At 31.0% G+C, this 12,563-nt stretch overlaps 2 protein-coding genes across 4 annotated transcripts in view; both read right to left on the reverse strand.

The window, feature by feature from the left end:
- Positions 1 to 7,801, reverse strand: part of LOC130218104 (uncharacterized) — a 25,509-nt gene extending 17,708 nt beyond the window's left edge. The window contains exons 1-4 of one of the 2 annotated variants that reach the window (XM_056450141.1): positions 7,606 to 7,801; positions 3,307 to 3,458; positions 3,070 to 3,139; positions 482 to 1,463 (exon numbers count right to left, since the gene is read on the reverse strand). In XM_056450141.1, coding sequence (XP_056306116.1) covers positions 482 to 1,463; positions 3,070 to 3,139; positions 3,307 to 3,458; positions 7,606 to 7,610 — 1,209 coding nt within the window. In that variant the 5' untranslated portion in view covers positions 7,611 to 7,801. Of the gene's footprint in view, positions 1 to 481; positions 1,464 to 3,069; positions 3,140 to 3,306; positions 3,464 to 7,605 lie in introns of both variants that reach the window. The other variant, XM_056450142.1, reaches the window with a different exon arrangement.
- A 2,154-nt stretch (positions 7,802 to 9,955) lies between these two features.
- Positions 9,956 to 12,563, reverse strand: part of grnb (granulin b) — a 28,127-nt gene continuing 25,519 nt past the window's right edge. For both annotated transcript variants that reach the window (XM_056450690.1, XM_056450689.1), the window contains one exon: positions 9,956 to 10,766. In XM_056450690.1, coding sequence (XP_056306665.1) covers positions 10,653 to 10,766 — 114 coding nt within the window. In that variant the 3' untranslated portion in view covers positions 9,956 to 10,652. The remainder of the gene's footprint in view (positions 10,767 to 12,563) is intronic.

Raw genomic sequence — 12,563 nt, forward strand, 5'->3', positions numbered from 1 at the left:
GCTGGAAGGGCACCCGCTGCGTAAAAACATGCTGGATAAGTTGGTGGTTCATTCTGCTGTGGCGACCCCAGATTAATAAAGGTACTAAGCCGACAAGAAAATTAATGAATATAATATAATATAATATAATATAATATAATATAATATAATATAATATAATATAATATAATATAATATAATATAATATAATATAATATAATTTTTAAAAAACATTTTGTTTGAATGCCTTTTTGCCAATTGTGTGAATGCCTTTTTAAGGAATAATGTAAAGGAAACAATAATGTAAAGGAAAATGTATATTTTTAATTAATTAAAAATGCACAATATATGTATAAAAATGTGTCCATATATTTAAAATATGTCAATTGTATGGTTTGTCTAAATAAAATTTAAAACATTAAACTAAAATCAATTTAAAGAGATTATACAGTAAGTAAGATTTTCAGCCAGCATTAAATGACAGTGAACGATTAACACACACCTGCTTTGGATGAAACAGGAACCCCTCGTTTACATTCATTTTCTTCATATCTTTCTCCTGCGTCTCTTCTTTAATCATTTCACAGAAAAAATCTGAGAAATGCTGTCGGTCTGTCTGAGTCACGACACCCCAAAGTTCACCCGACTCCGAATCACTCTCCGTGTCCTTGCAGACATCCTTAACTGTGCCAAATTCATCACAGCAGTCAAAACAATCAGACAAAAACACGTCAGCACATCCGTCTGGGCATTTAAGATCACAGATCGCCTCTACAGTGCAGCCGTCTGAATCTGAGCTGCTGGATTTTGTGTCTGTGTTGCAGGAAAAGTCGCTGTAATTTGATGAAGCTGAACCCCATTCTGCTTGGATTAGACTGTAATGCAACTCGGTTTCTGTACTGTCCACTTTCTGATCCCATTCGGTGTAAATACAAGTGGATTCAAAGTTGAATTCATCCAAGAAAGAGCCTGCGTTCGCCTCTATACTGTTACCCGACAGGTTTCCTGAGACGTACAAATCACAGTCTGAGTCTTCAGATGAGAAGCTCTTGCAGGTACAATCAGAATTGTTGCTTATATGAATATTGTTTGATAAAAGAGTATTATTGGTGTCCATCGTGCAAAGAGACGAGTCACAACCTTTTATACTTTCAGCATAAATATACGCAACGTCTGATTTTGGATCCATGGTGTCAGATATCGAGCTGCGAGACTCAAATGTTGAAAAAAAGTCGACGTTCAGTTTGCGAAGAAATAAACGTGAGATGTCAGCGTCTTCCCAGACATCTGGAGTAACCTGCTGAGGTCTGGATAAACATTCTGCTGTTATGTGGTCTGAAAGGACTGATCGGTGGTCTTTTCTACACATCTCGTTTTTTTTCCTCATGTTTTTATTTTTCATTCGGTGTTTCCTGTGGCGTTTTCTGAAGCTGCTGACTGTTGCTTTGTTCTCTGTCTCGCTTGAAGTGAATGATGAATCTGACCTAAGAATTAATATTGTAGACAAAAATGCTGTTAAATAAATGCATCCATCGATCACAAAAAATAGATTTCTCCATTGTTTTTTATTGATGTCAGACATGAAACATATACAGTTAGTTAAAATAGCCCTCCCAACCCAAAACAATTCCCCTGTTGCACCCACATTCATTTAAGTTCAATTGAAAAAAATATAAATAAATAAAGGAAAGAACGAAAGCATGATAAATGAATGAATGAATGAATGAATGAATGAATGAATGAATGAAATGAAATGAACAAATGCAAAATAAAAACAAACAAACAAAAAATATATAATAAACAAATAAATAAATAAATTAATTAATTAATTAACAAATGGACGAAATAATAGATAATAAATAAATAAATTAATTAATTATTGGAAAAAATAATAAATAAATAAATAAATAAATAAAATAAATACATAAATAAATAAAACAAAAGAATAGATAAATAAATAAATAAATAAATAAATAAAACAAAAGAATAAATAAAATAAAAGAATAAATAAATAAATACATAAATAAATAAATAAATAAATAAATAAATAAATAAATAAATAAATAAATAAATAAATAAATAAATAAACAAACAACTGGACAAAAAATGTATAATAAATGAATAAATAAATAAACAAATGGAAAAAAATAATACATAAAACTAACTAACTAACTAACTAACTAAATGAACAAATAAACAAATAAATGGAAAAAATAATAATATATAAAAAATAAATAAATAGATAAATTAAATAAATAAATAAACAACTGGACAGAATAATAATAATAATAAATAAATAAATAATAGATAAAAATAAATTAATAAATGGAATAAAAAGAATAGACAATAAATAAACAAAAAATAAACAAATAAACAAATCAATAAATGGATAAATAGAAAAATTATATGTAACAATAAATAAATAAATAAATACATACATGAGCAAATGAATAGACAAGTAAAATAAATAAATAAAAAGAATACACAAATAAATAGACAAATTTAAATAAGACAATAAAAACTAAAAATAAATAAATAAACGAACAGTCAAAGGAATTATCAAATGAATAAATAAATAAAAAAATAAAAAAATAAATAAAAATAAATACATACATGAATGAATGAATTAATTAATGACTGAATAAATGAATGAATGAATGAATGAATTAATTAATTAATTAATTAAAATAATAATAAATACGTTAAAAAAATTATTATTATTAAATTAATTTTAATTATTTAAATCATTTTAATTATTAAAATACTAATTTAAAAAAGTAAAATCCTACTCTTCTGAAATGATTGAGGAGTCCATCATTACCTAATCTAAAACAGGTTGCCAAGTAATTAAAAACATATCGGTACAGCCTCTTATAATATATCATATTTTTTCTAAGCTCATGCAGTATAAAAGGTCCATTTTAACATTCCAGCTAAAAGCATTGTGAAAGAAATCACATTTATCTCACTTTGATTAAAACATAAGGATTGTTGCATAATATCAAATAGGACTCAGCTTCTATGTATGCATCCGATACACCTGTAATTTAACTGGGAGCAGATGTAAAGTATCAGATGTGAATCGCAAACCTGTTGCTGGTGCATGAATGAATGCTGTCGTCTTCTATAGTTGTAATTGCAGATGCTTGACATTGCTTGCCTGAAAGTACACGTCGAACATATCCATTTTAACACATCTTCCCATTCAAATCCATCTCTACATAGTAAACATTCTCTCCTTCACAAATATTATTGACTAAAACATAAAACTATTAGTTATTAAATATTACTATATTGTATAATTAATGCTATTAAATTTCACTCTACCCTCTGGCTGAAGCTCCTCCAGGGCTCTTGGCTGGAGATCGGGCTCTTCTGGACACTCTGTACCCGCTGCTGACATCCCTTCATCCAGATAAGCCAGAGCGGGCACTTCTGTAAGCCTGCTGGAGTCAGACATGCTCGGTATGGCCATCCCTCTGTGCTTTGAAAAATATAAAAATAAACAAAACTTCAGGTCAGTTTTTACCATTATTCTTATACCATTGTTTTATTCATTCATTTTCTTTTCAGCTTAGTCTCTTTATCAATCTGGGGTCGCCCCAGCGGAATGAACCGCCAACTTATCCAGCATATGTTTTACGCAGCGAATGCCCTTCCAGCTGCAACCCTTTACGGGAAATAGCATTGTTTAATCCACTTAATTTTAGTGGCCTTTAAAGGTACCTAATTTTGTTTTGGCATCTCCTGTAATCATCTTAAATTCGCTGCGCTGACTAGTAATTAGTAATTAATTCAATTACTAGGAATCAAAATTAATCATATTGATTTTGTTAGTTCGCATTGCTAGTTTTGTGCTGAACAATCCCTCTCTGCATCTAATCTAAAATTGAAATCTGAAAATTTCTGTTTTTTTCAGGGAAGTTCTCCGATTACGGCTGTCTGAGGTATTGGGCGTGGCTAACATACTTAACCACGCCCCTCCAGCTGTCAGTTTTGACATTGCTATGACAACAAACAGAAATAGTGAGGAGGAGGTGTCTGTTAGGTTGTAATAACTCTCTCCAAACCCCAATCCCGATCTTTCTGACTGAAATACCTACTTTAATACATCCAATCAGCTCGCAGTAGACAAAACAAGCCACGCCCACTGTTTTCTCATTTAATATCCCGTTTCTCTAGGAACTGTATCATAATACAAAAAAAAAAAACGGTTGCAGTTTCAAGCTCATGCGGACTTTAAGTGCGCCGAATTTAGCATTGAGGTGTTCACAGTGACCCAAGTTCGATTCCGGGCTCAACGTCCTTTGCTTATTTAATTATTCCCAGGACCATTTATATCGAATTTGATATTTAGCCGCACTATATTGGTGTTCCGTAACATCTAATTTTACGAGAAGGGTTATTAGCCCAACGCTCAACCCCCAACCTGGAGGACCAGGACATACACTATGGACAATTTAGCTTGCCCAATTCACCTATAGAGCATGTCTTTGGACTGTGGGAGAAACCAGAGCACCTGGAGGAAACCCACGCTAACACGGGGAGAACATGCAAACTCCACACAGAAATGTCAACTGACACAGCCGGGATACGAACCAGCGACCGTCTTGCTGTGAGGCGACAGTTCTACCCACTCCGCCACTGTGCTGCCTGCTCAAGGTCCTTTGGCGATCCTATTTTCATCTCCCGTTCCCCACACTTTTCTGTCTTAACTATACTGTCCTATTGACTTTATTCTTTAATGTGGAAGTGTGCGATTGTTTTAGAACAAAGGTGGCCAAACTCGGTCCTGGAAGGCCGGTGTCCTGCATAATTTAGCTCCAACTTCCTTTAGCACACCTGCCTGGAAGTTTCTAGTACATCTAGAAAGAGCTTGATTATCTGGTTCATGTGTGTTTAATTGGGGTTGGAACTTAAATATTTGGCACTGGCCCTACAGGACTAAGTTTGGGCACATCTGTTAAGAACTTTCAATTCAGTTGCCTATGGGAGATATGACTGGGAATTATAAACAGCGAAAAAGGGTCAAACTACTTGCTCTACAAACACGTGTGTTCATGACTATAGATAAAATGTTGAATAATATTATCAGAAAATGTCAGTTTGCAACATCAAGCAGCATAATGAGCTGGTTTCACGTCTATAAATCAAAGGAAGTGAATGAGACCAGAGCCAAGATTATTCCAATGAGAGGCAGCACCTGCAATGAGGTCAATATAATAAAGGTGAAATTCCTGTTAAGGTGAATAACTAAGAACTCGTTTTGGCAGCTCAGAATAAATTACAGTAGAAAAAGCCTATTTTCTGGTAGTTTTGATTACCATAATCACAGTTTTACAAATATTGTGGGTGGTGTAACACATGGAAGCCGTTCCCGCCACTGAATAAAAATAATAATAATAATAATAATAAATACAATATAAAAAAAATTATAAAGTCAGAAATCTGAGTTATAAAGTCATAATTGCGAGTTATTAAGTGAGAATTCTGCTTTATAAAGTCAGAGTTGCGAGTTATAAAATCTAAATTCTGTGTTATAAAGTCGCAATTCCGAGTTATTAAGTCAGAATTGCGAGTTATTATTCAGAATTGTGAGTTATTAAGTGAGAATTCTGCTTTATAAAGTCAGAATTGTGAGTTATAAAATCTAAATTCTGAGTTATAAAGTCGCAATTTCGAGTTAAGTCAGAATTCCCATTTATAAAGTCAGAATTGCGAGTTATAAGTCAGAATTGTGAGTTATTATTCAGAATTGTGAGATATTAAGTCAAAATTGCGAGTTATTAAGTCAGAATTCCCAGTTATAAAGTGAGAATTCTCAGTTATAAAGACAAAATTCCAAGTTATTATTTAGAATTGCGAGTTATTAAGTCAGAATTGCGAGTTATAAGTCAGAACTGCGAGTTATTAACTCAAATTGCGAGTTATAAAGTCAGAATTGCGAGTTATTATTCCGAACTGCGAGTTATTATGTCAGAATTCCGAGTTATAAAGACAGACTTGCAAGACATTGAGTCAAAATTCTGAGTTTATCATTTTTTAATCAATTATTATTATTATTTTATTTAGTGGCGGGAACCGGCTTCCATACTAACAAAACCAGTCTACTTTGTGCTTATGGTTAAACTACAAAAAAAAAACAGTTGTGGTTTTGAAGTAAAACAATGGCAATTTTTTTGTAAGGGCGGCCATTTGTAAACTGCACGTGCGAGACATCCGGTGCAAGCCTACGGTTGTTTATAATTTGATATAACAACATGATATTTTAAAACACGTAGCATTAATAATAACATTGGTTTCCGTTTCATTAATGTATTACTCTAGCCAGCAGTCAATTAACCGGAAGCCTTTTACACATAACAAATAATAACATAACTTACTTCCGCGTTGCCAAATAGCAGTTACAACCGTGTGTCGATTGGAGAGCAGTTGCTGAGGTGTGTTTATTTATAGCAGTGACATTTTGGCACGTTTGACGGACGCTGCAATGTCTCTCGCTTCCCTTCAGCTGTTCTGCTCCCGCCTTCACACTTTCTCACAGCGGATCATTTATCAGAGGCCAACATTCCCAACATTTTCCTCAGTCTCTTTACCTTCTCCGCTTTGAACTTTGATTTCTGCTTTATGCTTGCTGTAGTAAAACCTTCAGACTAATATACCCTTCAGACTAGTTAATATAATTATACATGCCTTCATTATGTACAATATTCACACATCTATTATCAGCACACACAGGAGTTCTTGTGAATAGGATAGTTATGCAATTATTGACATCGCTATTAAAAAGTTTGATATAGTCTTAAAGGGACAGTTCACCCAAATATGAAAATTCTTTCATTATTTACTTACTTAGCCTTCACTTATTTCCAACCTCTGAGTTTCTAGCTGTTGAACCCCAAAGAAGATATTTTGAAGTATGTTGAAAACCTGTAACCATTGACTTATAGTATTTGTGCTTCCTATTATTGATGGTTACAGGTCTTCAGCTTTCATCAAAACATCAGAAATAAACTAATAAAGGTTTAGAGCCACTAAATTGTGAGTAAATTGAGACTAAATTTGTATTTTTGGGTGAACTACCCCTGATATTAATCTTTCATTCAGCAAATTCTGAACAGTTTGATTTTACATATATTTATTTTACATATAATTTACATCAATTGCGTTTCATTGTTAACTAATGGAACAAAATACAGCAATCATATAATAAAAACACAGTTTTGAAGATTATAAATGTGTCTTTAGCAGCAAATTAGCATATTATGAATTCTGAAGCATCATTTGACACTTAAAAGACTGCAGAGCTGACAAAAACTCAGTATTGCATAACGAATAAATTATATTTTCAAACATTAAAACTGATTTGGTTTGCCTTCTATTAAAATGCAGAATTATTTTAGTCAAACAATTGCAGTTAAACCCACATGAGACGTTTTTTAAAAGATATATAACATAATCCTTTTTTTTTTTAATCTTTAGCCCTCGAAACTTTGAATAGTATCCACCCATGCATGTATTTTGACTGTAATCTTCTATTTCCACGAGCTCACTCATCTTAATTCATCTTCCAGCAGTGTAGTGAAGTTCCGGTCAGCTGCTCTGAAACTCAAAATGTCAACATACCTCATAAAACAGCCGAGAGAGGGTTGTAGAAACCTGCTAACTTTCTCCAAAGCGATCTTGTTTTCTTCGTGGAGTCAAACGCTGTTGAAGGATGAAGATATTTTAAGCTCTTGTGCGTCTTCAGGCGAATGCGAACTGTATTTTAGCCGGTGTGAGAGAGACCACTGTGAAACATGACTCCCATCACGCAACAGCCTTTTGGAAAATCTGTGTCAGACTCTGTGATTGGCTGATGGGCTTTCTTAGAGGTCAATTTTTAGTTTACGTTTTAAAATTTCTCATTTATATTGAGTTTATTGTTGATTAATCTTTCAACTCAAATTTAATTCAATTAATCTTCTGAGATCTTCTGTTCTCCAACACTTGTGAATATGAATTAGCATTGATGGATCTGCCAACAGTAACTATAGAAACTAGACCAAGTTTATCAAAATAGTCCGAGGAGACACCAGTGAGTCAACACACATCGGTTTTAAAAGGATTTAATTTCTGTTTTTTTTTTCACTTGGTATTATTAACCAGAACAAACAAATCCACCTCAAATAAAATTAAAATAAAGTTCACTGCATCACAAATATTCAACCAGATTCATGTGCTCATTTGGCAAGTTTAAAATTATATTTAAAAATGTGTAATAATTGAGAACGACATTTAAATCTAAACAGAAACAGATTAAATATACTTACTTTAATATACTATACTTAATTCAACAGCTCTTCTATTAAAAAAAAAATAAAAAAATTGCACATTTGAGCCTAAAATTACCAAATTTGGAAATCATGTGAATTTGTTTGCACTCAAAATTAACAACAAAGCTATAAAATTTTTAAGTGATTAGTTAACTTAAGTTAAAGTGAATAAACCTGTTGCTTTTATTGCGATTAGATAACTTTACTTTAAAAAGTGAGTAAACCATCACTTTAAGTAAACTATTTGTTATAAAAACAACAGGTTTACTCAATTAAGTAAAGTCATCTAATCACTTTAAAAGCAATGGGTTTACTTAAGTAAAGGGAGTAAACCCATTGCTTTTAATGTAATTAGTTGACTTTAAAATCAGTGGGTTTACTTAAGCGATTAATTGACTTTACTTAAGTAAACCAATTGATTTTAAAGTCAACCAATTGCTTTAAAATCAATGGGTTTACTCACTTAAGTCATCTAATTACTTTAAAAGCAATAGGCTTACTCACTTAAGCAAAGTCAACTAATCACTTCAAAATCAATGGAGTTACTCAAGTCAACTAATCGCTTTACCTGAGTAACCACATTGATTTTGAAGCGATTAGTTGACTTGAGTAACTCCATTGATTTTGAAGTGATTAGTTGACTTTGCTTAAGTGAGTAAGCCTATTGCTTTAAAAGTGATTAGTTGACTTTACCTGAGTAACCACATTGATTTTAAAATCAACTAATCACTTTAAAAAGCAATGAACTTACTTTTAATGTAAAGTCAACTAATTGCTTTAAAATCAATGGAGTTTACTCACTTAGGTGAGTAACCCATTAGTTTACTTTGCTTAAGTTAAGTCAACTAATCGCTTTAAAAAAATCAATGGGCTTACTCAAGCTTTAAAAGCGATTAGTTGACTTTACTTAAAGTGAGTAAACCCATTGATTTTTCAACTAATCACTTTAAAATCAATCAGTTTACCCACTTAAGTAAAGTCAACTAATCACTTAAGTAAACCCACTGGTTTTAAAGTGATAAGTTGACTTTACTTGAAGTGAGTAAACCCATTGCTTTTAAAAGTGATTAGTTGACTTTAAAATCAATGGGTTTACTCACTTAAGTCATCTAAATCACTTTAAAAGCAACAGGCTTACTCACTTAAGCAGTCAACTAATCACTTCAAAATCAATGGAGTTACTCAAGTCAACTAACCGCTTTAAAATCAATGTGGTTACTCAAGTAAAGTCAACTAATCGCTTAAGTAAACCTATTGATTTTAAAGTCAACCAATTGCTTTAAAATCAAAGGGTTTACTCACTTAAGTCATCTACTCACTTTAAAAGCAATAGGCTTGCTCACTTGAGTAACTCCAATGATTTTAAAGTGATTAGTTGACTTTGCTTAAGTGAGTAAACCCATTGCTTTTAAAACGATTAGTTGCCTTTACTCGAGTAACTCCATTGATTTTAAAGTGGTTAGTTGACTCTGCTTAAGTCAACTAATCGCTTTAAAATCAATGTGGTTACTCAAGTAAAGTCAACTAATCATTTTAAAAGCAATGGGTTTACTCACTTTTTAAGCCAACTGAATCACTATAAAACAATGGGTTTAAGTCAACAAACTGCTTTACTTAAAATGAGTAAACCCATTTATTTTAAAGTCGACTAATCGCTTGAGTGTGAGTAAATAAGGATTTATTTCATTTTTGATTGAATTGTCTCTTTAAGTCAAATACAGAATTAAATGTTCGTAAAACGTTCATTCCTGTCAGAGCTACAATTATGGAACACATTTGACCTGGAAGCTGCTTTTGTGTTTGATGCATTGGGTTGTAGATTTACTGCTTTCATTTTAAAATCAGCAGTCAGATATGGTATTATTTACTCTTAGATCATTGGTTCACTCTGTTTTAATCAGCATCATAAATACAAATACATGAAAATCATCATCTTACTAACACACGACTGACTCCAGATGTCATTACCTTAGTCATTTACCCTTTAAGGATCATTTCTAAATGTCTTAGGGGACCGGGAACTACAATATTGCTAAAATCACTTCTACATTCACTCTGGATAACTGGAAAACTTGCAGCTTTTAATATGTGTATTAACACTGAACAATGTGCTCTTGCTTTGTAGTCAGTTTCATTGAAGTCTCTCAGTGTGTGTCCTGCTTAATCATAAAGCCTGCTATAATTTATATTTCAGTAAAAACTAAATATTACAAAGAGAAAAATGATGCACAGTCCTTTTTCCAAAGCAGGCATCAGAAAATAACTATGCTTTGTGCTTGTATGTGTGTGTGTGTGTATGTGTGTGTGATATTTTTATGGATGGATAGTGGTTCAGTGTCAGTCAATTTTTTTTTTCAGTTAGAGAGAATTATTCCACCACGTGGATGAGGATGATTTAGTGCAACCTTGGACGTTTGGGTCACATTTGTATCCCATTGGGCAGCAGTGTTTCATGTCTTTACAGCACACGGCCTATAGAGGGAGAGAGAGATAGAGAGAAACAAGTTAAAAGTCTGCATACGTTAGAGAGGTTATCTGTCAGTTCCGAATTCACTTTAAGAATTAATATAAAAATCCCCTAAACACTATTTAAAAATAATAATACAATTAAAATAAATAAATAAATAATAATAAAAACTTTGAAAATGTAATTTTTTTTATTTGAATCAATAAAATTAACAAATATATATAATTAATTTCATTAACAAAAAAAAAAAATCTAAGAAACAAAAGTTAATTATATATATATATATATATATATATATATATATATATATATATATATATATATATATATATATATATATATATATATATATATATTTTTTTTTATTTATTATTATTATTTATGTATATATATTTTTTTACATATTACAGTTAAGTTACATATTTTGAGAGGAAGAGTTGAATTATTTAATAAAATTTGCTGAACATTTTTAAGGTATATAAAAGCAGTACCACATGATTTGATAACCTTTTTTATTGGTTTATACTGCATCTCTGTATTTTACTGTATATAAGTATTTATGTACTATTATTTTTATTTAGATATTTAATTATTAATTAACTTAAATTAATAAATAAATGATTGGATAAATTATTTATTTATTCATTTAATTTATTTATTAATTGATTTACCCATTCATTTATCCATTAAATTTATTCATTCATTATTCATCCATTCATTTATCCATTCATTCATTTATTTATATACCCATTCATTTACTAATTCATTTATTTATCCATTCATTTACCCATTCAATTATTTATCCATTCATTTATTCAAACATTCATTTATCCATCCATTCATTTACCCATTTATTTATCCATTCATTTATTCATACATTCATTTATCTATCCATTCATTTTTTTATCCATTCATTTATCCATTCATTTATTCATCCATTCATTTATCCATCCATTCAGTCATTCATCCATTCATTTATCAATTTATTTATTCTTCCATTCATTCACCCATTAATCCATTCATTTTTTCATCCATTCATTTACCCATTAATTTATTTATTTATCCATTCATTTATTCATTCATTCATTCATCAATTTATTCATCCATTCATTTATTTATCTATTCATTCATTCATTCATCTATTCATTTACCCATTAATTTGTTTATTTATCCATTCATTTATTCATTCATTCATCCATCAATTTATTCATCCATTCATTTATTTATCTATTCATTCATTCATCTATTCATTTACCCATTAATTTGTTTATTTATCCATTCATTTATCCATCCATTCATTTATATATATCCATTCATTTATCGATCCATTCATTTATTCATCCATTCAGTTATCCATTCATTTCTATTTATCCATTCATTTATTCATCCATTCATTTATCCATTAATTTATTTATCCATTCATTTATTAATTCATCTATTAATTTATCCATTCATTAATTTATTAGTTTATTCATTTATTCGTTCACTCAATCCTTCATTTTTATTCATTGATTCATTCATTCATTCATTTTATTTCATTTATTTATTTATTTATTTGCTTGTGTTTTATTTTATGTTGGTCTGTATTGTTAACTTTTGAAAAAGCTAAATAAAAATATATATATAATAAATTAAATCACGGGTGTCAAACTCAGTTCCTGGAGGGCCGCAGGTCTGCACAGGTTTAGTTCCAACCCTAACTAAACACACCTGATCAAACTACTTAAGTTACTCAGTTCTGTTTGAAACCTACAGGTAAGTGTGTTGAAGAAGGGCTGGAACTAAACTGTGCAGAGCTGCAG

This window comes from Danio aesculapii, chromosome 24 (assembly GCF_903798145.1).
Source record: "Danio aesculapii chromosome 24, fDanAes4.1, whole genome shotgun sequence".
Lineage (NCBI taxonomy): Eukaryota > Metazoa > Chordata > Actinopteri > Cypriniformes > Danionidae > Danio > Danio aesculapii.